At 34.9% G+C, this 23,586-nt stretch overlaps 4 protein-coding genes across 5 annotated transcripts; 3 read left to right on the forward strand and 1 right to left on the reverse strand.

Annotated features, from left to right (window-relative positions):
- Positions 1–3,829: 3,829 nt before the first annotated feature.
- Positions 3,830–4,309, reverse strand: LOC132167203 (uncharacterized). Its single transcript, XM_059578111.1, has one exon. The coding sequence runs from the start codon at positions 4,307–4,309 to the stop codon at positions 3,830–3,832; it is 480 nt and encodes a 159-aa protein (XP_059434094.1).
- Positions 4,310–6,634: 2,325 nt separating this feature from the next.
- On the forward strand, positions 6,635–10,911 carry LOC132167334 (uncharacterized). 2 transcript variants are annotated; one of them, XM_059578276.1, is made up of 3 exons: positions 6,635–6,765; positions 7,878–8,822; positions 10,181–10,911. In XM_059578276.1, the coding sequence occupies exons 2-3, from the start codon at positions 7,894–7,896 to the stop codon at positions 10,644–10,646; spliced, it is 1,395 nt and encodes a 464-aa protein (XP_059434259.1). In that variant the 5' UTR covers positions 6,635–6,765; positions 7,878–7,893; the 3' UTR covers positions 10,647–10,911. The 2 variants fall into 2 exon arrangements, with proteins under 2 accessions (XP_059434259.1, XP_059434260.1); XM_059578277.1 differs by having other exon boundaries at positions 10,187–10,911.
- A 1,410-nt stretch (positions 10,912–12,321) lies between these two features.
- Positions 12,322–12,798, forward strand: LOC132167216 (putative B3 domain-containing protein At4g03170). The gene has a single exon (XM_059578123.1). The coding sequence runs from the start codon at positions 12,322–12,324 to the stop codon at positions 12,796–12,798; it is 477 nt and encodes a 158-aa protein (XP_059434106.1).
- Positions 12,799–21,385: 8,587 nt separating this feature from the next.
- On the forward strand, positions 21,386–21,877 carry LOC132167235 (putative B3 domain-containing protein At4g03160). Its single transcript, XM_059578144.1, has one exon. The coding sequence runs from the start codon at positions 21,386–21,388 to the stop codon at positions 21,875–21,877; it is 492 nt and encodes a 163-aa protein (XP_059434127.1).
- Positions 21,878–23,586: the final 1,709 nt, after the last annotated feature.

Raw genomic sequence — 23,586 nt, forward strand, 5'->3', positions numbered from 1 at the left:
TGGTGTCGCCGTCGCAGATGCTAGTGAGTGACTTGGCTTTGATGAAGTGGAAGAAGCAAGAGGAGTGTGGGGACACCACCTCATCGTACGTGTTGACACGTGGCTGGCACACAGTGGTGGTACGTCAGAAAGGGTTGAAGGTCGGTGAAAAAGTGCAGCTCTGGTCATGTCGGAGACCCGGAAGGTTGTGGTTTCTGCTAGTTGCAGTGGAAGCCGAAGAAGAAGAATAGGAATGTCGATCCATAGGAATGTGAAGTTAATGGATGGCAACAGTATATAAATAAAATATAATGATGATGTTCTTGTTTTGTTGAAATCGAGGCTGGCGAAATTGTCCAAGTGTTCACATACGTTGTTTGAATAATGTGTTCGAATTTTCAAGTCAATTTTATGAGTGATTCAATATTCTTTTTTTTTTTATTCCATATATAATAGAATAAGATCCACGTTTCTTTTATTATCCTTAATTATAGGTAAAGGTGCTTTGAATTTTTTAATTATTCTTCCAAAGTATGCTATGATAATCACTGTTCACTCAGAGAGAGAGAGACAGGGGGAGAGAGCGCATGTGATCATAATTAGCTAGCAGCCTAGCAGCCACATATAATATAGTTGCCAATTGCCATGTTGGGTTATTATTTTCACATCCTTATCGCCAGTTTATTTTTTAACTAACAAAAAAAATATTATGAAAATTAAAATACTTAAAAAAATTTGAAACCTAAACTTACAAGGCCTGTAGCTCATCCTCTCTATCTCCTTCTCCCCTATTATAGTGCCCTATTTTTACCCTTCATGATATATATATACTTTGATTTGACAACCTTTAGCTATAATTTGTACAACCTTAGAGCATGCAATAGCATTAAATTTGCCAAATTTTAGGTAAAAAATTAACTTTTTATATTTTCCTCTATATATACATATGCTAAGAAACCCTTAAAACAATGAAGAAAGGAATTACCTCTAAATTTTCTCAGCGTTGAGGGAAAACATGGCCTACTGTTCTTGAACCCCTGAAGGAAAAACTCCTGATGAAAGCAAGAAGGGGCTGCTGCCTGCTGGTTGATCCCCATCCCATTGAGAAAAATCAAAAAGGAGTTGGGGAGACACGACCTCATCGTACGTGTTGACAAAACAGTGGTCGATGAGGAAGTCCAGCTCTGATCGTGTCGGAGACCCGGGAGCTTTTGGTTTCTGCTAACTGTAGTGAGAAGAAGAAGAAGAAGAAAAAGGAAAAGAAAAATGGATACGAGGCAATGCATAGAAATGGGGGCAAGGTGTTGTGAAAGTCAATTTAATGCAGCTTTCCCACGTACGAGAATCCTAATTGATACAGCTTTCCCAAATTCCCATAGACACGTTCCCACGGCCACGGACAAGGATACCGTTAGAATTGACTCAAGTCAATTCAACAAATTAATGCTAATTAATTATATTAACGTTTCTAATCTCTCGTACGTATCTTTACTTATAAAAAAAAAATTGGGACCATGAGCATTAATAAAATATGAAAGTCGATCTTAAAAATCTACTAAATATCTAGTAAAGTGAAAGTAAAGTTTGGAACTAGTCCTCTATGCTTAGGCATATTTGGAGCATTTTTGTTAGATTTGGATATATTTGGGTAGCTTGGGTGAAAGATAACTTCTTGAAAAGAAAGAGTTTTTGGAGTGTAGGCATTCCTCAAAATTGTTTTTGGAGTTGGAGAAAAATTCTAAAGTTGAGGGATATTGCCAAACGTTTCTTGAGGTTTGAAGTTGGGAATGAGAAAAATATCCATTTTTGGTTGGATTGGTGGCATCCAGCAAGGATCTTGATTGAGCATTATGGCTTCAGGATTGTTTATGATGCTCATAGTAATATTGAAGCAAAACTTTCTTCTGTTATTTGTAATGGCGATTGGCTTTGGAGACCAGCTAGGTCTGAAGCTCTTATTGAGATACAAGCTAGACTCCCTGAAGTAGGATTGGAGATTTGTGATAAACTAGTTTGGACTGCTTCTAAAAAGGGTTTTTATGTCAACTCAGATACTTTGGATGTTCTTAGAGAGAAGAGGGAGAAGTCTCTTTGGTGGAAGATGGTCTGGTTTCCTCTTGTCATTCCTAAGCAAGCTTTTATCATGTGGCTTGTTATGAAGGATAGGCTTCTTACAGGGGAAATATTGCTTAAATGGGGCTATAAGGGTGAGGTGCAATGCAGTTTCTGTCATAACCAATTGGAGACTTCGGATCATCTCTTTTTTTAATGTAGTTTTAGTTCCAGAATCTGGAATTTCTGCATACTTCGATGTAGAGTTGAGCAGCCTCCTATGATCTGGGATGATCTTATGCATCTAGGCTGAAAAAATTGGGGGAAGAAATCTCTTCATTGTTTGTCATGTCGTCTGGTTCTTGGGTCTGCTGTGTACAATATTTGGTGCACCAGAAATGAGCTTAAACATGACGGTACTCCAAGCACTGAAGAGCAAATTTAGAAAAAAAGTCTTTTGGGAAGTAAGAACTAGAATGGCTAGGAAAGGAGGGCTTCCTAGAACTAGAGAAAATCTTGCTTTGTGCTCTATGTGGAATTTGCATACTGATATGCTTGTGAATGATGGCATGTACTCTGTTTTTTTCTTGTTTTGGTTGGTTTTTCGTAGTTTTGTTGATTGAGGAGGTTGTTTTTACTTTGTTTTGGCTGGTTTTCAGCCTTTGTAAGGGACTGTTTTGAGGTGTTGCTATGTTTTTGAGCTTTGGTTATATTGAAATTTCTCATTCATTCCCCAAAAAAAAAAAAAAAAAAAAAAAATCTAGTAAATATATATATATATTCACTTAATTGTTGTAAGGTTGCTCAAATTGTAGCCGATCGAAGGTTCTCAATTATATATATATATATGGAAAAGTAAACAGTACTCTACCCTCTCAAATTTTGGGACGTTTCTCAATTCGACTTTCAAAGTTTCAATTTTGGCAATGCACCCCAAACTTCCAAATTTTTGTAATTTGACTAATGTTATCCCAAAATTCTCATATTACCCCTAATTTTTATTTTTTATATAAAAAATTAAAAAATTAAAAAAAAAAAAAAAAAAAAAAACAACAACAACAACAACAATATCAAATTTGGGGGGTGCAAAAATGGCCAGATAGCCAAGCCACCCAGAATTTTTTTTTTAATTTTTTTTATAAAAAAAAAAATGAATTAGGGGCAATATGGGAAGTTTGGGATACAATTGGTCAAATTGCAAAAATTTGAAAGTTTGGAAGAGTGCATTGCCAAAATTGAAACATTAAAGATTGAATTGAAAATCACCCAAAACTTTGTGGAGGTAAAGTGTACTTTTCCCATATATATATAGAGAGAAAAAAAAGATAGGGTTAAGTATTATAATAGAAGTGCGTGTTACACATTCTAAATTTTCTTTCCAAATGATGATGTGTCACCATCTCATAAGATTTATTATTGTGAGAAGTGAGATGGTGATATATCATTTAGAAACTAATTTTCAGAACAAAAATTTGAGATGTTTAGCATTTTTCATTATAATTTGTTATATATATACCTCATTTTCTTTATTAGGAAAAAAAGTGAAACAGGTATCACGTTTATGAAAGTAACGACTAATTAATTCATCGGCCCATAGAACTATAGGAGGAGTAATATGCAGATCATGATCAGGAAGGAAAAATAATCAAGAAATTAATCAAAGAATGTTTGCGTAACAGGATATATAATGGAAGAAAACTGATCAATCTCATTCAATAATATATATATATATATATATATAGAGAGAGAGAGAGAGAGAGTAAAATCGATCAAGAAAACTGTTGAATGAATAATAAAACTAAATTAATACATGATTTATTCGAGCACATAAACATGAAACATCCCGCTGCACTCTCTCCACATCAAAAACAAAAAACACATCGTTTCCAGGAGTCCGGCACGACCAGAGTCGCACTATGTTGCTGGGCTGCAACCCATTCTGAAGAACCACTTGGTTCCAGCCATTCCTGATCAACAAGTACGATGAGGTCACGCCGCCAACGAACATGTCGTGCACCGCCAACTTCCTCAAAGTCAAGTTATTCTCCGAGAACTCCGAATTCATTAGCGTTATCGGAATCATACCTCCATTGTTCAGTGTTGTCTTCTCTTCCTCGGTCAAGAACTGTTGTTGGATTTCTCTTTGTGGGATCAGAAAGCGGCCGTTTTCCGGTCTTACATCAAGCAAGCACAACTGCTTTTGAGCCAAGAACACCGGCTCCGAGTACCCCCTTTGTAGAAGGACGTGGTTGATCGCTGCAGGGAGGGAAGGCGGCATTCTTCTTCTTTTCAACCTGAACTTGGTTTTCGTACTAGTGTAATATTTTTTATGAACGTTAGCTAGAAGCAAATTTAGACACTCTATTTAAAGGCAACGAATTGGAGTACGTGCTGCTTTGGGTTTCCTAATCCCATTGTGATTGGGAAAAGGCTAAAAGAAAAAAAAAAAAAAATACACGAATAATTATAAGTATTTTAAATCAATACATTAATTAGAATTAAACAGATAAATAAAATGTACGTGGTCCAATTAAAAAAGACGTACGGTTTCAGTATTTTAGAATTGTAGTGGTACTACTTGTAAATCCTAATCCAAGGAGTAGATGGTATATAGACCGACCGACTTAATATTTTTATTTTTCTTTTTCTTTATGTTCCCAGATAATGATAAAATATATTTCAGTTAAATCTATGAAATACGTGTAAGTCGGGATCTCTATGTCCTGAAATTATAATTGGGGCAGAAAAAGGTGAGAGGAGAGGGCCGGGCCTCATCTATTATTAATGCACTATATGACACATCTTTCTGAATAAGGATTTTTTACAATTTTATAAAATTTTCAAATTATATATATAGTTTTATGCCTTTTTTAAAAAAATGTGATTTGTTATTGAGATAGTCAAAAATAATTTTCTTCCCAAACACTACTTCTTCACCTTGAAGAGGCACTTTTTCATAAAATCAAAATATAGTTTTAGGCTCAATTTACGACTAAAGCTATTTCTTTTTTGTTAAAACTATTTCACCCAGCAGGACCTAGCTAGCTAGTGGAGAAACTTGTCCAAGTGATCACTGCCAATGCAAATATATAAGGAGAACATGGATATAATTGGACTAAGGAGTTTAACATTAAATAATGGCACTAGCCAAGAAAATTCCAGGCTAGAATCATACAGATTAATTAATTGAAAAAAAAAAAAAAAAACTATTGCAATTTAAATGGGAATACGAGCATTGATAGGGGTGACCAGCGGGTAGGGGTGGAACTAGAACTTTTAGTTTAGGTGGACAAAATTTTTTTAAAAAAAATCTTGGGTTTGTAAAATATATTTTTAAAGGTTTATTTAAAAATAAAAATAAAAATTGGGGACCACCCTTTGGGTTGGGGGGCTAGGATGGTTCCGCCCTTGCCAGCACGATTTTTCATCCACCCGCTAAAGTAATGGGCAAATTTTTCTCTATTAACTTAGACATATAGATGAATTTTGAAAAAAAAATTCCATTTTACTTGTGTACAAATAGGAGGAGATAGATATGTTGAAGCTATAATTTACTTACCCGACTGCAAGTACCGACACAAGAGAAATGTTAGGTTTTTTAAACACACATTACTTTATGTTTTTATTTGCTAAAATAATAAATTACATAAGATGGCGACACATCATTTAGAAACCAAAATTTTGATTTTTTTTTTTGTTTGTAAAATGCCTTACATTTCTCCTGACACAATCTACCAAAGAAGGAAGGCATGTGTGTTTACTTGCAAAAATGTAAGTGCAAAATACACAAGTTAGTTATAGAAAGATTTCAAGATATTCATTCATTGAATTCTAGATAACTCAGGTTAAGTCAAAGTTGTGAGATTCACTTACTTAAAGTTGGTGGATCTTGCATCCCAATTGTCCAAAATAAGTAGATTATACGAGCTTAAATTGTCTTAATTTAAGTAAAATTTGAGTACGTGGACCTTACACAAATTCAATGATTGATTCATCAATTCACTATAAAAACAATGAATTATATTTCTCTTTTAATAATCCGAATCCAAACTATTATTTTTTTGCTACTATAAAGTTCATGATTAATTAAGATTTTTAAATTTGAGTGCTTAAAAAAATTTGACGGCCAAAGTCGTTACATAAATGTCACGCCCTGTTCCATCCACAACACATATCAAAAATAGACATGACCCACGTGGTTAGACGTAACAGGCACGTGTTGTCCTAAACAAATGTGTCTTTCAATATTGGAATGGTAGTTGAGAATATATATGATTGGAGATTTTTACTTCCATTTTTTTTCTTTTGTTTTTCGTTTGTTTATAATATGGGCATATATTTACAAGGCCTATTGGAAAATTATCAATGATTTTTAAATCTAATGGCATTCTCGTTTTTCATGTATATTGAGATGGTAATTGAGGATTATATGTTTAAATCTCACTAATTGTGTGAGTTAATTATCAAAAAAAAAAAGAAGAAAAAAAAGCCAAGTTATTTTTTAAAATAATAAATATTAATATAAAATTAAATATCTAAAAAACTCTACACAAATAATTATTATAACACAAGATACCAGCACAATCAGCGTCCATAAGCACCCAAAAAAAGAAGACATCGACTGTGATGTAAGAGCCAAGAAACAGAGGAATCTTTCAGACCAAACTCTCGTCTCAAAATGCATATGATATGATTTTTTTAGAGGAAAATCCAGAGAACCCATTTCCTGATAAGGTATCTTTCTCCTTCCTGACCTATAAATTTACTTGCTTCTTATTCTCATCGAGTTTTGTTCCTGTTGATGTTGTCTTTATGCTTCAACGTTTGTATGCGTATCTTGGATACGGAATTGCTTCTGTTGATTTGTGAATATTCTGGTTTGTTATGAGACGGTTGTCTATCTGCTGTTGAACCTGTGAATTGTATCACAAAACTTTCGTATTTCACCTTCTGGGACGATAGTGAAACCAATTCGATTACAAGCTTTATTTGGTTTGAATTACATAAAGGATTTGAACTTTGAAGTGGGCGTTATCTAATTTTGTTTATCTCCTAGTTATTCTCAGAGAGATTTATATCTACCGCGGGATGTGGGTCTTGCGCCTGTTAACATTTTCCTGGATTCGGTTCCGGGTTTCGGTTATTACAATGAAATATAAAATGGGTTGTTTGTGATTTTTAGTTTGTTTTTTTACAGGGCCAATTCTAAATTGCGAATAAAATTTGTGGGTCTACGTGTTATGCTATATATTTGGTTGTCATTTATGCTTGCCTATGGGGCTTAGGAATTTACTTCATGATTCCAATTGGCGTACTTTAGGATTCAGGAATATTGCTTGCTTTTGTACCCTAGTAGAACACCATATCATTGATTGAGAGGTTCTCTTTGTTGGTAAAAGTAGGTTACCTTAGGCATGATGTTTGTTGTTAATCTATACATCAAGGTCAGTGTTATAGTGAGCATATTGCATAACTTTCAGTTGTTTCTCATCTTAAATGTTTCCTAACCAAACTCAAGCAGCTCTTAAATGTTTCCCAGAATGTTTAGTATGAGCTGGAGGATATCTTTAGCGCTCTATTTCTCATCGCTCAACTTCGTTTTCAGTTTGCACTGAATTGGTCCCAATCATATATTATTATATTCTGTCATCTGAATTCTGTTTATTCTTTCAGAGTGTTAGGATTCATGGCCAAAATAATTATGATAAGGCTTTGCTGAGTTGCTTAGTTGCAGACAGATTTGTTTAGCATTGAGCTCTCAAATGCCTAGATTATGGACTAGAGTAAATGCTTTAGTGGATTTAGTTCATACGAGATTTTAACTTTGCCACTGTGAAAACTATCAGAGATTGGTAAGGCGTAATGGCTGCAGCAGAAGCAAAAGCAGAAAGGCAGCGCACAGCTAACCATTCCTTTGTCCAAGAAGATGCGAGGAGATCCCCCAAATTTTCTTGCTCCCCATCATCTTCTTCCTCAAAATCAGAGTCTGATGGTGCACCTGATAATGCTGCAAATGGACCTTATCATCCCCCCCCAACTTGCATACCTGATAAACCATATTCCGGTCCACCAACCAACATTAAGTGGTGGTTGAACCTGCAACCGCACGTTGGGCCCCAAAAGGATTTTACATATGAACAGCTAAATGCCTTGGAGACTGAGCTTGAAGTTTTGAGTTCTGGATTTATTCATAAAACTGCAAAAATTAGTGAGGATCACCAATCCAGGGAAAAATTTTGTAATCAAACTGTTATGAAAAACAATAATAATTCTTCTGTGGAGAAACCTTGGGAGGTTTCTACCACTTGTAAAAATAATGAACATGATACTGGAATGCAAGAATTCAAGGCTGTTTTTGGTAATGATTCACAGAGAACTACTCATAAAAAGGACTTGGGGGAGTTCTGGTACTTAGATGATAAATTCACGGGCTTGGATTCTTTCAACTGCTTGGTCCCAGAACAAGCCAAGAGGCTTTCTTCTGATCTAGGATCCAATTGGGTGGGAGCTGAGAAGGCTGAGCCTTGGTGGCGCTCTGCTGGTCAAGACGGGTTGGCTTCCTTGGTTGCTCAGAAGTCACTTGAACATATTGAGAATTGTGATCTTCCCCGACCCCTGGCCAAGCATTTTAGGAAGGGGCCATCTACTTGTACAGAGTGTTTTGAATGTGATGAGAGTTTGGCTTCATCTTTAGATAAGATGGTTGATAAGGGATTCTCTAGTCTGAAGAACTATACCTGGGAAAACCCCACTACAGATCACTCACTCCAGGATTCAGACCAGCCTTTCAGGTAATGCTCTAGAATTGTTACTTTGCAGTTCTTTTGTCATCAGTACTTCATTTAGGGAGTGGTTGATGCTTCATGAAGCTATCCGTTTTATTTTACACATCTGAGCACATGGAACAATCTATGATGGGGTGCTAACCAAATAGAAACCTCATCTTTTTCACTGCAGTTAGTGGTAACAATTTATTTGCCCCTTTTTTTTCAGTAAGTGTGGTGCAATGTACCCATCTAGATACTTCAAATAGTTTAAATAGATTTTAGATATCATAACCCAAATTTCATGAGCATAATTGATTGATATTGGTGTGTTATCTTTACTAGTATATAAGAAAAGAACTAATAATATATCAGTCAAGAATTAAGCTATTTTTATAAAGAGGATTATCATTTAATTCAAACTTATAATTGTTACAAAGGTCCACCATTTTGCACATGTAGCAATGAAGCTCTTTCAGTTTGATGGGATGGACACCTCACATAATTGTTAGAATACACAAGTAGATTCTAAGCAATAATCAGCAAATGAAATATGAAGGATGTCATTTATTTGATCCATTAAATTCCCTTGTTTCAAAGTGAAGTTAAAGTAAAAAAAATTTACTCATTACATGCTAGCAAAATCACAATAGACTTGTTATAGTTTGATGTACAATCTTCTCTTATTTACAAGTATACACTGCTAGAGAAATAGAATAGTTTATTAGGTTCTTTATTTATTGTAAAAGAAAAAAAAAGATCTTGTCTTTTTTGGATGAATAAAATTTTCATTCAAACACAAACAGAACACCAAAACACACCAGCAAGAAGAAAAAAAGATCTTGTTTTTGTTTGATGATATTTCTCATTATGATCCATCTACATTGTTTTTTCCTAGCACATTTGCTCCAGATTAATGATTGTAATGATTGTCCAATTGGTATTCTGTGGGGGCCTAAAATCTAATAGTCCGACATAACATCCCATGGGATGGCACACCCATGGACAGAGGGAAACAAGGGTTTCTTAGGGGGGTAGAGGTTCATTACTACCACATTGGGGAATTTTGGGGTGTCTTCTAACACATGTCAACTGTCTTTGTTTTCGGCTACCTATCCTGAACTAATAGAGGATTGTCGATTGCTTTAGTTTTTTGTTACTTACCTTCAATAGTAAGAATCTCCTTTAGTTTGTTACTTGGACGAACATGAATATGCATTTCCTGGCACTCATGGTTCAGGCACAAATTTTGGAGCCCTTCTAACACATTTGTCAACTGTCTTTGTTTTCGACTACCTATCCTGAACTAATAGAGGAAGGAATTATACTCACTATTTGATTGCTGATCAGTTTATTTATCCATGTTGATAAATATTTTGCTCCAGCAACAGTATTGGTAATGGTACAAGTAAGGACGAGGCAGATGATGATCCTAGCAAGACTAAATTGTTGGAGGCACTGTGTCATTCTCAAACACGAGCAAGGGAAGCTGAGAAAGCAGCACAGGAAGCCTTTGCTGATAAGGAGCACATTATCACGCTCTTTTTTCGACAGGCATCACAGCTCTTTGCTTATAAGCAGTGGCTCCAGCTGCTGCAGCTCGAGAATCTCTACATCCAGCTTAAGAACAAAAACCAACCAATTTCCAGTCTTTTTCCGGTTGTCTTACCTTGGGTTCCACACAGAGGCAGGCAAATGAAGAAGGGTCAGCAGAGGGCTGGAAAGAGAAAACGTGGTAGACAAAGGAATGAAATTAGAAAGTGTGCAGTTGCTTTTGCATTGGGGTTAGGTCTTGCCAGCGCTGGTTTGCTCCTTGGTTGGACCATGGGGTGGTTGTTTCCACCTCTTTAAATTTGCTCCTTGGCTATGGCTGTCAATGACACCCCTGTGCAGTACACCATAATGCTTGAATGGAATCTGCTTTGCATTTTGGTCATTGGGTTGCATGGGGATGCATGCTTCAAATTGGTAACATTTTTCAACTGTGTATGTATGTAATATGTATGCACCAATTTAGATTTGTTTCATGTGTATATTAAAGTACATAATTTGTATGAGGGATGTGACTAGATGTAAATATTCATATAATTTGGTAAAACATATTGAGATTAGATTATCCGCCTTCTTTTAAGCTAGGGCTCCTAAGTGGTATATTTACTTGTACTTTTTTTTTGGGGGGGGAGGATTACTGAACCCTTTAGAGTTGATTTGTAAGCCATATCCTTTTTTGGATTACGCTGGATCTGCCATCCCATTGATAGTGGGATATGAAGTACATATATAATAGATGTATTTGTTGCTCTAGGCTTCAACACTAGCCTAGCGTGCACTGTTTGGGTTGGTCCAGCTCACCATGAGCATAGTTTAACAGTTATAGACAATCAAATCAACGAAATGATCCGATCTAATTTTAAGTGACCGTCTTGTTTATCGGTTGCAAAACGTGTTAAGAAAAATGGTAATTTCAAAATGCAATTAAAGAAAATGTGATTCCTTCAAGGGTTAAAAGTTCACAATGAAAATTAACCACTAAATAAGCATTTTAAACAATATATATATATATATATATATATATATATATATATATATATATATATTAAAAAAAATGAAAGATTAATTTTCACGATCAAGTAATCTTAATATATGGAATATTATTCTTATGTGGAATTCGTTTAGAGTTATTCTTTCGTTTCGAATGGCTTAATTATATGACATACATAGAGGATTTTCTTTTTGTTGAATAAGATTAAAAAAAAATGGTTAAATACTATTTTTCTCCTTAAGGTTTCATTTTATTCCAAAAGTTTCTGAAATTTTTTAATTCGAACTCTAATATTTAAAAATTGGCAATATACCCCTAATGTTTCAAAAATTTTCAATTTAGACCCTCCGTTACTAATTTTCATCTAATTGGATGGAAATCATCTCACATGCATCTCACGTGAAATTTTGATACTCTCTATTCCAATTTTGCCCTCATTAAAATTTACGAAATTAAAGATAATTACGTAATTTCATAGGTTTTAATGAGGGCAAAATTAGAATAGAGGATATCAAAATTCCACGTGAGACGCGTGTGGGATGATTTCCGTCTAATTAGACGAAAATTAGTAACGGAGGGTCTGAATTAAATTTTTTTTGAAACATTAGGGGATACATTGCCAATTTTTAAATATTAGGGTTCGAATTGAAAAATTCCTGAAACTTTAGGGGTAAAGTGAATTTTCCCTTTTTTTTCTACTTTTTAGTTTTAATTTTTTAACAGTTTTAGTTTTTTAATTATTGATTTTTTTATAATATTTAATTTTTAATGATTTGTTTATTATTATTATTTTTTAAAATGAATTCGCCCTTCAAAATATTGTTTCTTGTTGTGTGCATGCGCACGGGGATACGTAAAGCACCAGGTGGCTTTTTCGGCGGTGGCATTGCCTATTTAAGCAAATTAAACTCTTTAAGCTATGATTACAAAAAAAAAAAAAAAAAAAAAAAACTCTCTAAGCTTTCTAGTGCAGCGCTTGAAATAATGAAGGAGGTGGCGATTGCGGCTTTTACTCTTCTCTCTATGAAGAACTCGCGGACGCCAGCAAGAGCAGAGCCGGAACCTCGGGATCTTCCACCAGTCCCGATGCTCCACGGAATCATCGGGCAATGCTCTCAGCCCTATGTGAAGGCGTTGACGTCAACTGATACGAAAGTTGACCAGGGCAGGATTTTCATCGCGAAACAATTTGTGAAGGACTCTCTCTTACCGTTGCTGAACAAAGACGAAAAACTTGACCTTATTGGAATTCCGGTCTCCGTTTACGATCTCAAGGGTGTGAGATGCGAAATGAAGTTCAAGTGCTGGTCGTCAAAGTACTACGTTCTTACAGGAGGCTGGGGAGCGTTCTGCCGTAAACATCATGTGAAGCCGAAAGATGACGTCAAGCTGTGGGTGTTCCGCCATAATGAAAATGATAAGCTTTGCTTGGTCATCCTTTTTGAGAAGATGAAAAAGTAGAAGGGATCGGAGCAGTTGACTGGCTTGGATTTTTGTTCCGATCGAGTTGGCAACACAAATGTTATATATATATATATATAGAATTTTCGCCTATAAGGCAATAGGACTTTTTGTTTCTATCTTTGGCAATTTAAGAATATTTTGTTATTTTCTTTTGCTGCCAATGCATAATGCATGCATAAGAGCACTAACAGCAGATTCCCTATAGCCCATTCGATTCCTTATGTTTAGAAAAAAATCTCAAAAACACCACAAAAAGGCATTCACATTAAAAAGCCGTAAATATAACCAACATCAAAGGGCATCTACAGTATTTTTCAATGCATAAGAGCACTAGCAGCAGACTCCCTATAGTACATTCATTTCTCTATGTTTAGAGAAAATATCAAAAACACCACAAAAAAGCATCTACATCAGAAGCCCTAAATATAACCAACATCAAGGGGCATCTACATTGTGGGAAACACTGTACATGCCCAATGCATTATTAAATTATAAAAAACTGATTCTCTCTTTCCTCTCCTTCACATGTCCCAACAATTCTCTATCATCTCTCCTCTCTCATTGGTTGCAATGATAAAAAAAAAAAATATTTAATTCATATAAGGAAAAATAATGGAATCTATTGTGAAATGTTTTTCTATAGGGAATCAAAAAGTAGTTTTATTCCCTAATTTGAGTGAAAATAATTGGGAAGCTGCTGTTAGTGCTCTAAAATCAGCAACTTCTTTCTCATTTTCCTTAAATTTAGGGAACAAAATTACTTTGTGCTTCCCTATTTAAATATATTCCACAATAGATTCCCTTTATATTTCCCTATAACATTAAAATATTATTCTTTTTATTTTATTTTATTATATTCATTCATTTTGCACAGGGAAATGTGAGAGGGAAGAGAATGTCCTTTACCTTTTATAATTATAATAAATCATGTGGATTGATACTTCAACTATAGCAATCATAATATATAAGGAAGATATAAAGAAGCTGTTGTATGTGAGTTTTTGTGATTTTCTTGAAATTTTTTCTATATATGGGAAAGGAAGCAACTTTAGGGTAGCTGTTAGGAATGCTCTAACCATTATTTTTTAATTTGAACGCTTGTCTTCAACCTTTGACATTACAAATTACTTGTATAGAAGTGTACTAAATTAAGCTGCTTGTCTTGCTCCTTGCCTTGCTTTGTGAGTATTGCAAAAGGATCTTGGAAGTCTACTTGTAGCTTGGAGAAGGTTGAAGCTTATACCATTAAGGGTGTTTGGGCTATGTTAAGTTATAGATATAAAATTAGATAGGCCAATAGTAATCTAACCCAGTTAATTAAATAGAGTTAAACCCTCAATCTTAACACGCTAATTTTGTGTCAGATTTGCAAACGATGACAATTTTAGCTATGTCATGGACTTGCAAATGTCCAGCATCCATTAGAGCATGTTTCGAGATTTGAGATGAATAAACCTCTCGAATGCCATCACCTAGGCATTTGTTAACTAATAGAAAAAGAAATACTATAGAATTTTTTTTGATCAAATACTCTAGAATTGGATCATATGACATTGCTGCGAAAGCTGCTGGGTTTTGTTGTTTGAAAGGAATTCTAATGGCTATATGATATCTTAAGTGCCCAATCAGCTAAGGTCCCTCCTCTTGAAGCCCATGCAGGCCTTTTGGACACCAATTGGCAGCTAGCTTCTGCTGGATCCCAGGATCTTTTTCTACAAGGGATTCTCTTGTGGTTAGCTTGGGCATCAACCAGCTCATAGTCATTGTTGATTGGCCCATACTCCACAACCGTTGACCTTTTGCCATGGAGGCTTAAAAAAATTGAGGCATAGAAGGTAAAAGTCTAAATAAGGCATATTTTTTAATTTCAATATAATAACGTAATAAAGAAAGGAACGATTTATGGGCCGATCATGAAGAATCATCCCAGGAGCATAATGGGCCTATTATGGCCTACATCAATGTTTCATGAGGAATAACTGAACATCTTGTAGAATCCATCTAGCTGGAGTCGGCTTGTTTGATTGCAAAGCAATCCCAACGACACAAATTTTTTACAGATAAATGCATGTTTTTATTGGGAAATGCTTTCAAACAAATTTTTTTAAAAAAATTTTATAATATGATGCAGTAGAATATGATTAAATTTATCAAACGTTGAATTTATGTCATTTCTAATCATGTTGTGCCACATCATGTTGTAAAAGTTTTTTTGTAAAATTTGTTTGTAAGCCTAGTATTCCTCTTTACCTTTTCCATTAGAATTATATTTTCCTTTTTTTTAATAAGGATTAGGTTTTTGCCTTTCCTATTAGGGTATGGTTTTCTTTTCCTATTAGGATTTATTTTATCTATTAAATTTTATTGTTTACCTTTTTTTAACCCCCACACACACACACACATATATATATATATATATATATATATATATATATGAGAAATGCTATAATCTAATAAAAACTCCATATTTTGCTCATAAAAGTCTATATGGCAAGATGCCACATCATTTTTTTGTTGAGGAAAAAAAAAATAACAAAAAGAAGATGTGGCATCTTGCCACGTGGACTTTTACGGACAAAATATAGAGTTTTTATTACATTCTATCATTATCTATATATATGCGCCACGTACTCATGAAAAATTATAATAAAATATTTATAGATTATCCAGAACCTTGTTCTTAAAATTTAAAAATAAATGCACCGACGTACCTTGGGTCCTTGACCCAAAAATATAGGAGGCAGCTGGCCTATTTAACTACGTACAAGAGAAGAGCAAGTTAATTTGTTGTGCCTTCTTTAAGCAAAACTTTCTGTGCTTGAGAGAAAGGAAAGGAAAAACAAAATAATGGATGACGCAAGTACTGGGGCTTGGACTCTTTTCTTTATGCAGTACTCGGAGTTGGATGAGAAATCTGCCATGGCTTTGCGTCATGAATTGTGGAAAAGAGACAATATTGTTAACATTCTCTCTTTTCCAAGTAGGCTCCGCGGATTCGTTGGGCCCTATTCTGAGCTCTTTGTGAAGGAGTTGACAGTCACCGATACGAAATTCGACCAGGGCAGGCTTTTCATCAAAAAACAATTTGCCAAGGCCTCTCTCTTGCCGTTGCTGAACAAAGACGAAAACCCGGTCGATGGGGTTCGGGTCACCGTCTACGATCCGAATGGTATGGAATGCCAAATGATGTTCAAGTTTTGGGCGCAAAAATACTACGTTCTTACTCAAGGGTGGAAGGCGTTCTGCCATGATCGTCATCTGGGCAGCAAAGATGTCGTTAAGCTGCGTATGTTCCGCCATCTTAAAACAACAAGCCTTTGCTTTGTCATCTCCTATGTGAAGACGACAAAGTAGATCCATCTGATGAAGCCTGCGCAACTGGTCTATTCTTAATGCTCACTGCGTCTGCATGCCTCGTTTAGATCCATGCATCTTTTCTTATTTTTTTATTTTTTTATTTTTATAAGTCATCCTTCTGATTTTATTCTCATTTATTTTTCTCTTTGCCTTCTAGCTCTTCTGTTCATTAGTAAGCTTTGCATCCCGATTAAGGCCATGGCTTGCATGATGTAATTGATCTCTATTTTAATTCAAGTTAATATATATATAGCCACGTGAGGGACTCATTTAATTAAATTAAATTAAATTTTGTGTTACATGGCAATTTTAGTTAGGTCACAACGAAAACTGTTGGGTTTTGTTGGTAACCCGTTTTAAAAAAAAAAATTGGCATTTTGGGCTTATTTTAGTTATTGGACTTAATTTTTAGGCTTAATTTAACATTTTTGGCCCTTTAAAAGAAAAAGAAAAAAAAAAAAAGCAGTTAGCATTTTTGTTCCAATAAGTTGGGTTTTTGTTGTGATTGTTTAAAAAAAAAAAAAAAACCTAAAAAAATCCCAAAATTCCTGAAAAATTTTTAATTTTTGTTTGGCTTTTGGACCTAAAAAATTAAAATCCAATGTTTAAAAATGCCCTAAAAAATAAAAAATATATTGTTATTATTATTATTATTATATATATATACCCGGTTTTCCCGTTATAACCGGGTATATAAAAATTTCAAAACCAGTAACCGGACCAAGGTACCCGGTTACCGATTTTTTTCAACCAGGTTCCCAATAACGGATTACTAGTTGGTACTCAGTTATCGGTTGATGACCGGTTTTTTCTTACTCCCCTTTTGTTGTTTGAAAGGAAGTCCTGTGGCTACATCTTAGCTGCCCAATCAACAAAGCTCCGTCCTCTTGAAGCCCATGCAGCCCTTTTGGACACCAATGGGCAGCTAGCTTCTGCTGGATCCCAGGCCCTTTTTCTACAAGGGATTCTCTTGTGGTTAGCTTGGGCATCAACCAGCCCATACTCATGGTTGATTGGCCCATACTCCACAAACCATTGACCTTTTGAAAGGGAGGCTCAGGGTGCGTTTGAGAATGCGTTTTTTAAAAAATAATCTGCGATTTTAAACCAAATCACAACTTTAGGGTGTTTGGGATTGGGATTTTAAAAACGCAAATTTTAAAATCGCAAAAAAATATGTGATTTCCATAAGCTGATTAGAGGGTGCTTATTTGAAAAAGTGCGAATTTAAAACAAAATTACGATTTCTATTAAAAAGATATTTGGCGCAATAGTTACCTTTTTTAGAACGAGAATGAAAAAAAATACCAAGAATATCCACCTAAAATATATTAAAACCCTTTTTTTCTCTTTTTTTTTTCTTCATCCTCTCTGTCTTGTTCATCCTTATTGGTAATTTGGTCATAAAACCGCAATTATATGCTAATGTTATCCAAACACTCAATTGATAAAAAAAAAAAAACTTTTTAGTATATTTTACCAAACTCCTATGCAATTTTAAAAACACAATTTTTGAAAACACAATTTTTAAAATTGCACTTATTAAAATTGCACTCCCAAACGGGCCCTCAATAAAAATTGAGTCATAAAAGGCAAAAGTCTAAATAAAGCATTTTTAATTTTTTTTTTTTTTTTTTTTTTTGACATGTCCGCACAAGGAGGGGGAAGGGGGATTCGAACTAGTGACCTCCGTTTCATTAAGCGTGGTCCCAGCCGATTGAGCTACCTCTTGGGGACAAAGCATTTTTAATTTTAATATAATAACATAATAAAGAAAGGAACAATTTATGGGCCGATCATGAAGAACCATCCCAGGAGCATAATGGGCCTAATATGGCCTTCATCAATGTTTCATAAGGTATAAGTGAACATCTCTTGTAGAAGCCATCTAACTGAACTTATATGCGAGCATGAAAAAAGAAGTGCTTATTTGCCAGCGAAGCCCAGTTGCTTTGGTTTATTTGTTCGTATCTCTTACTCAAATGGTGGATTTGTTTCTCTTTAATAATTTAAAAATTCTTATCCATAGCCTAAGCAATGGTAAAGAGCCTGTCTTCAAACTTTTAATTAAATCCCACAGCTTTTGCATAAACCTAAAGCAATAAGCCTAATCCATCCTCTTTTTAAAGAAAGAACATAGTTGGAATTGTTGGAACAATGCTCATCAACATTTGGATCATACATTGTTAAAAAAAATAATAATAAAAAAAAATAAAAAAGAAAAAAAGAACGAATACTGAAACATCAGCTTAATAAAATGGCATATAGTATTTAGCATTACTCATAAGATGTATGGGACTAATTTCACAACCAGAATTGCTCACGTTCTCATTAAAAAAATGAAGATAAAAGTATCCTAGTACTACAATCTACAAGTGTATTATTTTCTTCAAATGGTTTTTTAAGGATTAATTAAGATGTATTGCATGTGGTCAGGGGTGGAAATAGACTTTTAGGTTTGGGGGGCAAAAATATATATTTTTAAAAAAAATTGCTGGGGGGCAAAAAAAATATTTGTAAGGGTATATTTTTTTTAAAAAAAAAAAAAAAAATTAAGGATGAGTTTTCAAATTTTGGGGTGTCTACAGCCCCCCAAAGCATGCCCTATGCCCCTGCATGTGGTATAATAGGTATTCTATGGTTGGCTTGATCTTGCTACCAATACAAAAATAAAGCTTGTGCATGATGCAATCATTCCTGATCCCTGCTAGGTCATCAAGCTTGTTTCTTATTCTCTTGATCTTCACCTCTCTGCATGGAAAGATGCCTCCCTTCCCTCTCTTTGGCTTCCCCCTCTCTTGGGAAGAATTAAGGGCAATTTTGATATGGCGGTTAGAGACTCGTTTGCGGTTGCTGCTGCTGTGATTAGTGATGCTACTGGTAATATTATCTTGGCTGCCACTTTGAAGTTGGTTGGTTCGGATGTTCTCCAAAGTGAAGCTACAGCTGCTCTCTTAGCCTCTAGGCTTGCTACTTCTACGGGAGTAGGCTTTTTTTGATCTTGAAGGAGATGCCCTCATTGTTTTCCTGGCTATTAATTCTCCTACTGCTTTTGCTTCTTGGAATTTTGCTTCTATTGTTTATGATATTAGTTTAGAACTGTCCTCCTTTCAAAACTGAAATACTTTGAAAGTGTCACAATGTGCTAATTTTCGCTTTTTCGGGCACATGCTTTAGCTAAATAGGCCTCTTCCCACCTTGTGTTCGGAAGCATTCTTATGGGATCTCTATTCTTTATTCCATTCGGATCAAGAGTGGAAAAGATCATCTCTTATAACTTTTTTCCCCATTTGCTTAGAAAAAATACGAAAATAAAGAAAGGTTTTGGATATTACATAATGGGGCAGTTCAACTAATCATCTTTAGGTGATTTGGCAACCCTTAAAAAGATGGTCCAGCTACTCTTAAATCGGGCAGTTTGAGGTGGTAGAACTGTTACGGATATAAATCATTTAGAATAAATGTAGATTTTGTATTCCCTAAATCAAGTGATTAGATAATATTTGTTAATCCTAATTTAAGGGATATCTTTGTATTTCAAATATTTCAAATTACATGTAAAACTCTATAAGTAAAGTTATGTACTCAAATCATATAATCAAGGAAATATGTAGCCTATTAAGGGTTTGATGTGTGGATGTAGGCTACATGTTGAACTACCTTAATCTGTGTGTCTTTCTCTCTTTTCCTTATTTCATATTATTCTGCTTTATATTTATCTTATTATATGTTTCTATGAATTGCAATTTTCTTTTTTTTATTCACTTCATTTTTCTTCTCTAATTGTTTTCTTTATGATTTTAACATGTATCAGAGAAGAAAACGATTTATGAGGTCCATTGTTTGCCTAAAAAGAAAACAAAAACAAAAAAAGAAGGAAGGAAGTTTTTTGGTTCATGCAGAATTGATAAAAATGAGATCTCATATTCTTTGTTTGGTTTAGCAATCGAAAAAGAAAGAAAAAAAAAATTAGAGGAGCAAGCTTCTCTTCCTGAAAGGCCGGCTAGGCCAAAAGAAAAAGAAAAAGGAAAAGACAAAAAAGAAAAAGAAAAAGAAAGCCCAAAAGGCAGATGTTTTTGGCCCTTGTGACCCATTTCAAGCCTAAAGTTGGCTCATTCCGGCCACAGTAGCCTATGTCAAAATTGTAGCCAAAAGTTACCGATGTCAAAATTTCGATTAAAGTAACCGTTGCCAGCCAAAAAGTTGCCGATATTCAAATCCTGGCCACAGTCGCCTAATGGACCATTCAAAAACATGTTAAGGATATAAATCATTTAGAATAAATGTAGATTTTGTATTCTCTAAATCAAGGGATTTAAGGAATATTTTTATATTTGAAATATTTCAAATTACATGTAAAGCTATATAAATAGAGTTGTGTACTTATATCATATAATCAATGAAATATGTAGTTTATTAAGGCTTTGAAGTGTGGATGTAGACTATATGCCGAATCACCTTAATCTCTGCATGTCTTTCTCTCTTTTATTTATTTCATATTATTCCGCTTTATATTTATCTTATTATATGTTTCTATAAGAACCACCCCGACCAGTCACTATGACCAAATGGGTTTGACCACCCTTACTAAAATCACTACAAAATAACTTTTTTTTTTTTTATTTGCCAGCAAACTTGTGCATGAGATTTGAACCATTCATTTGAAATTATAAATGAACAGTCATGATAAATTTATTGCAAATAGTCTACTCCATTGCCTTTATTTTAGTTGGTTCGCAATATTTGAGATGACTCAGTCACTAGAAGGCTCTCTCTTGACTGCCAGGAGATAGGTAATGCAATCTAGAAGCTTCTTTTTTTAAAAAAATAGGTGGCTTTGAACGGCGAAATTCTTATCTTTAGAATCTTTGTCTAGCTTGTCGATCTACACATCCAGATTAGAAAGAAAAAAAAAAAAGATCTACGCATCCTTTTAGCTTTTAGATGCCTTCGCCTTTTTCAACTCCTGCAGCCACGGCAGTAGTCAGTAGACTAGACATCTGTCAAGCATTGGTTGATCGCTACACAGCCACACAATAATTCAAAAAGTAAAAATGTATTTAGTACGGAAGATCCAATGATACCATGATCCTTTGAAAGAGACACTTACCTGCCACATCCATTGCGGTGGCATTGCCTATTTAATTAAAGAGGCTGCTTCTTCAAAGCTTGAGCAAATTAAATTTTCTAAGCTTTCTTGTGCGAAGCTTCGTTAGTGCTTGAAATAATGGAGGAGGAGAGAGCGGCTTGGATCCTTGCTTCTATGAAGAATCCGAATTGTCTTCGTGAATTGAGGAAAACAGAGAACCTACCAGCAAGAGCAGAGGATCTCCAATTAATTCCGGGGCTCCGCGGAGTCATCGGACAGTGCTCTCAACGCTATGAGAAGGAGTTGACAGCCACTGATACGAAACCCGAACAGAGCAGGATTTTCATTGGGAAAGAATTTGTCAAGACCTCTCTCTTGCCGTTGCTGAATAAAGACGAACACCTTGAAGACATTGGAATTCCGGTCACCGTTTACGATCTGAAGGGTGTGGGATACAAAATGAAGTTCAAGTTGTGGTCGTCAAAGTACTATGTTCTTACAGAAGGCTGGGGGGCGTTCTGCCGTGATCATCCTGTGAAGCCGAAAGATGTCGTCAAGCTGTGGATGTTCCGCCATCGTGAAAAGGGTGAGATTTGCTTTGTCATCTTTTTTGAGAAGATGAAAAAGTAAAAGGGAACAGTTGACTGGCTTCGAAGGTGGGCACGTTGGACTTTTGATTCTATTTTTGGCATTGTATCTTGTACTTGTAGTATTTTGATGAAGGTTAATAAATAAATAAATATGGGCGGCCTTTGTTTGAAGCTTAGCATTTAAGGGTGCCAATATGTATTCATATATTGGGTTCAAGTTACGTCGAGTTAAGGATATAAGACCATATACATCAATACTAACTCGTTCCATTTAATTAAATAATGTCAAACTCTTAATTCTAACTCATTAATTTTATATTAAATTTGTGAGCCATGATAATTTTAGATAGGTCACAAGCTTACTAGAGCATGTTTGAGATTTGAGATGAATAAACCTCTCAAATTCCCTCACCTAGGCATTCGGGCTAGTGATTTATATAGTATTAGCGTGCATGAACAATCATGCACACTAGTATTATATATATATATATATATATATATATATATTTTATTGTTTATATAATATTTTAATTAAATTTTATAATTAAATAACACTAGCGTGCATGAATCATAACTAATAGAAAAAGAAATACTATAGAATTTTTTTTGGTCAAATACTATAGAATTGGATCAGATGACATTGCTGCGAAAGCTGCTGGGTTTTGTTGTTTGAAAGGAATTCCAATGGCTATATGATATCTTAGCTGCCCAATCAGCTAAGGTCCCTCCTCTTGAAGCCCATGCAGGCCTTTTGGACGCCAATTGGCAGCTAGCTTCTGCTGGATCCCAGGATCTTTTTGCACAAGGGATTCTCTTGTGGTTAGCCTGGGCATCACCTAGCCCATAGTCATTGTTGATTGGCCCATACTCCACAATCGTTGACCTTTCGCCATGGAGGCTCAAAAAAATTGAGGCATACAAGGTAAAAGTCTAAATAAGGCATATTTTTTAATTTTAATATAATAACGTAATAAAGAAAGGAACGATTTATGGGCCGATCATGAAGAATCATCCCAGGAGCATAATGGGACTATTATGGCCTACATCAATGTTTCATGAGGAATAAATGAACATCTTGTAGAAGCCATCTAGCTGGAGTCAGCTTGTTTGATTGCAAAGCAATCCCAACGACACAAATTTTTTACAGGCACATGTTTGTATAGACACATTATGTTTTTAATAGTATGTCTTATATGTTTTTTTTTAATAACATAAAAAAACAAATGTCGCCTTTAGAAGCTAGCTTGTAAGAATTTTCTACACATCAATTTGTAGAAAATTTCTGTCCCTTCCTTGAACTTATTTGCCAGGTAAGCCGAGTTGCTTTGGTTCATTTATGCATATCTCTTGCTCAAATGGTGGGTTTGTTTCTCTTTAATAATGTATAAATCTTATATAGCCTAAGCAATGGGCCTATCTTCAAACTTTCAACAAAATCCTACAGCTTTTGCCTAAACCCAAAGCGACAAGCCTAATCCATCCTCTTTTTAAAGAAAGAACATAGTTGGAATTGTTGGGATCTGGCTGAGCATTACATGCACGGCGTATGTTTACTAAATTAACTTTTTTATTCTTTTCTGTCAAGAAATAAAGAAAAGGCCAAGCTAAGTCATTTGAGCTTAGATAGGAAAATAAATTATCACGAGTTACATTTAATGAATAACGTATACATATAAATGTGGAGTAATGGTTCCTACTACATCCTCATCACATTTTCATTTTATTGGGTTGATGTGACAATGCTCATCA

This window comes from Corylus avellana, chromosome ca1, assembly GCF_901000735.1.
Source record: "Corylus avellana chromosome ca1, CavTom2PMs-1.0".
Taxonomy (NCBI): Eukaryota; Viridiplantae; Streptophyta; class Magnoliopsida; order Fagales; family Betulaceae; genus Corylus; species Corylus avellana.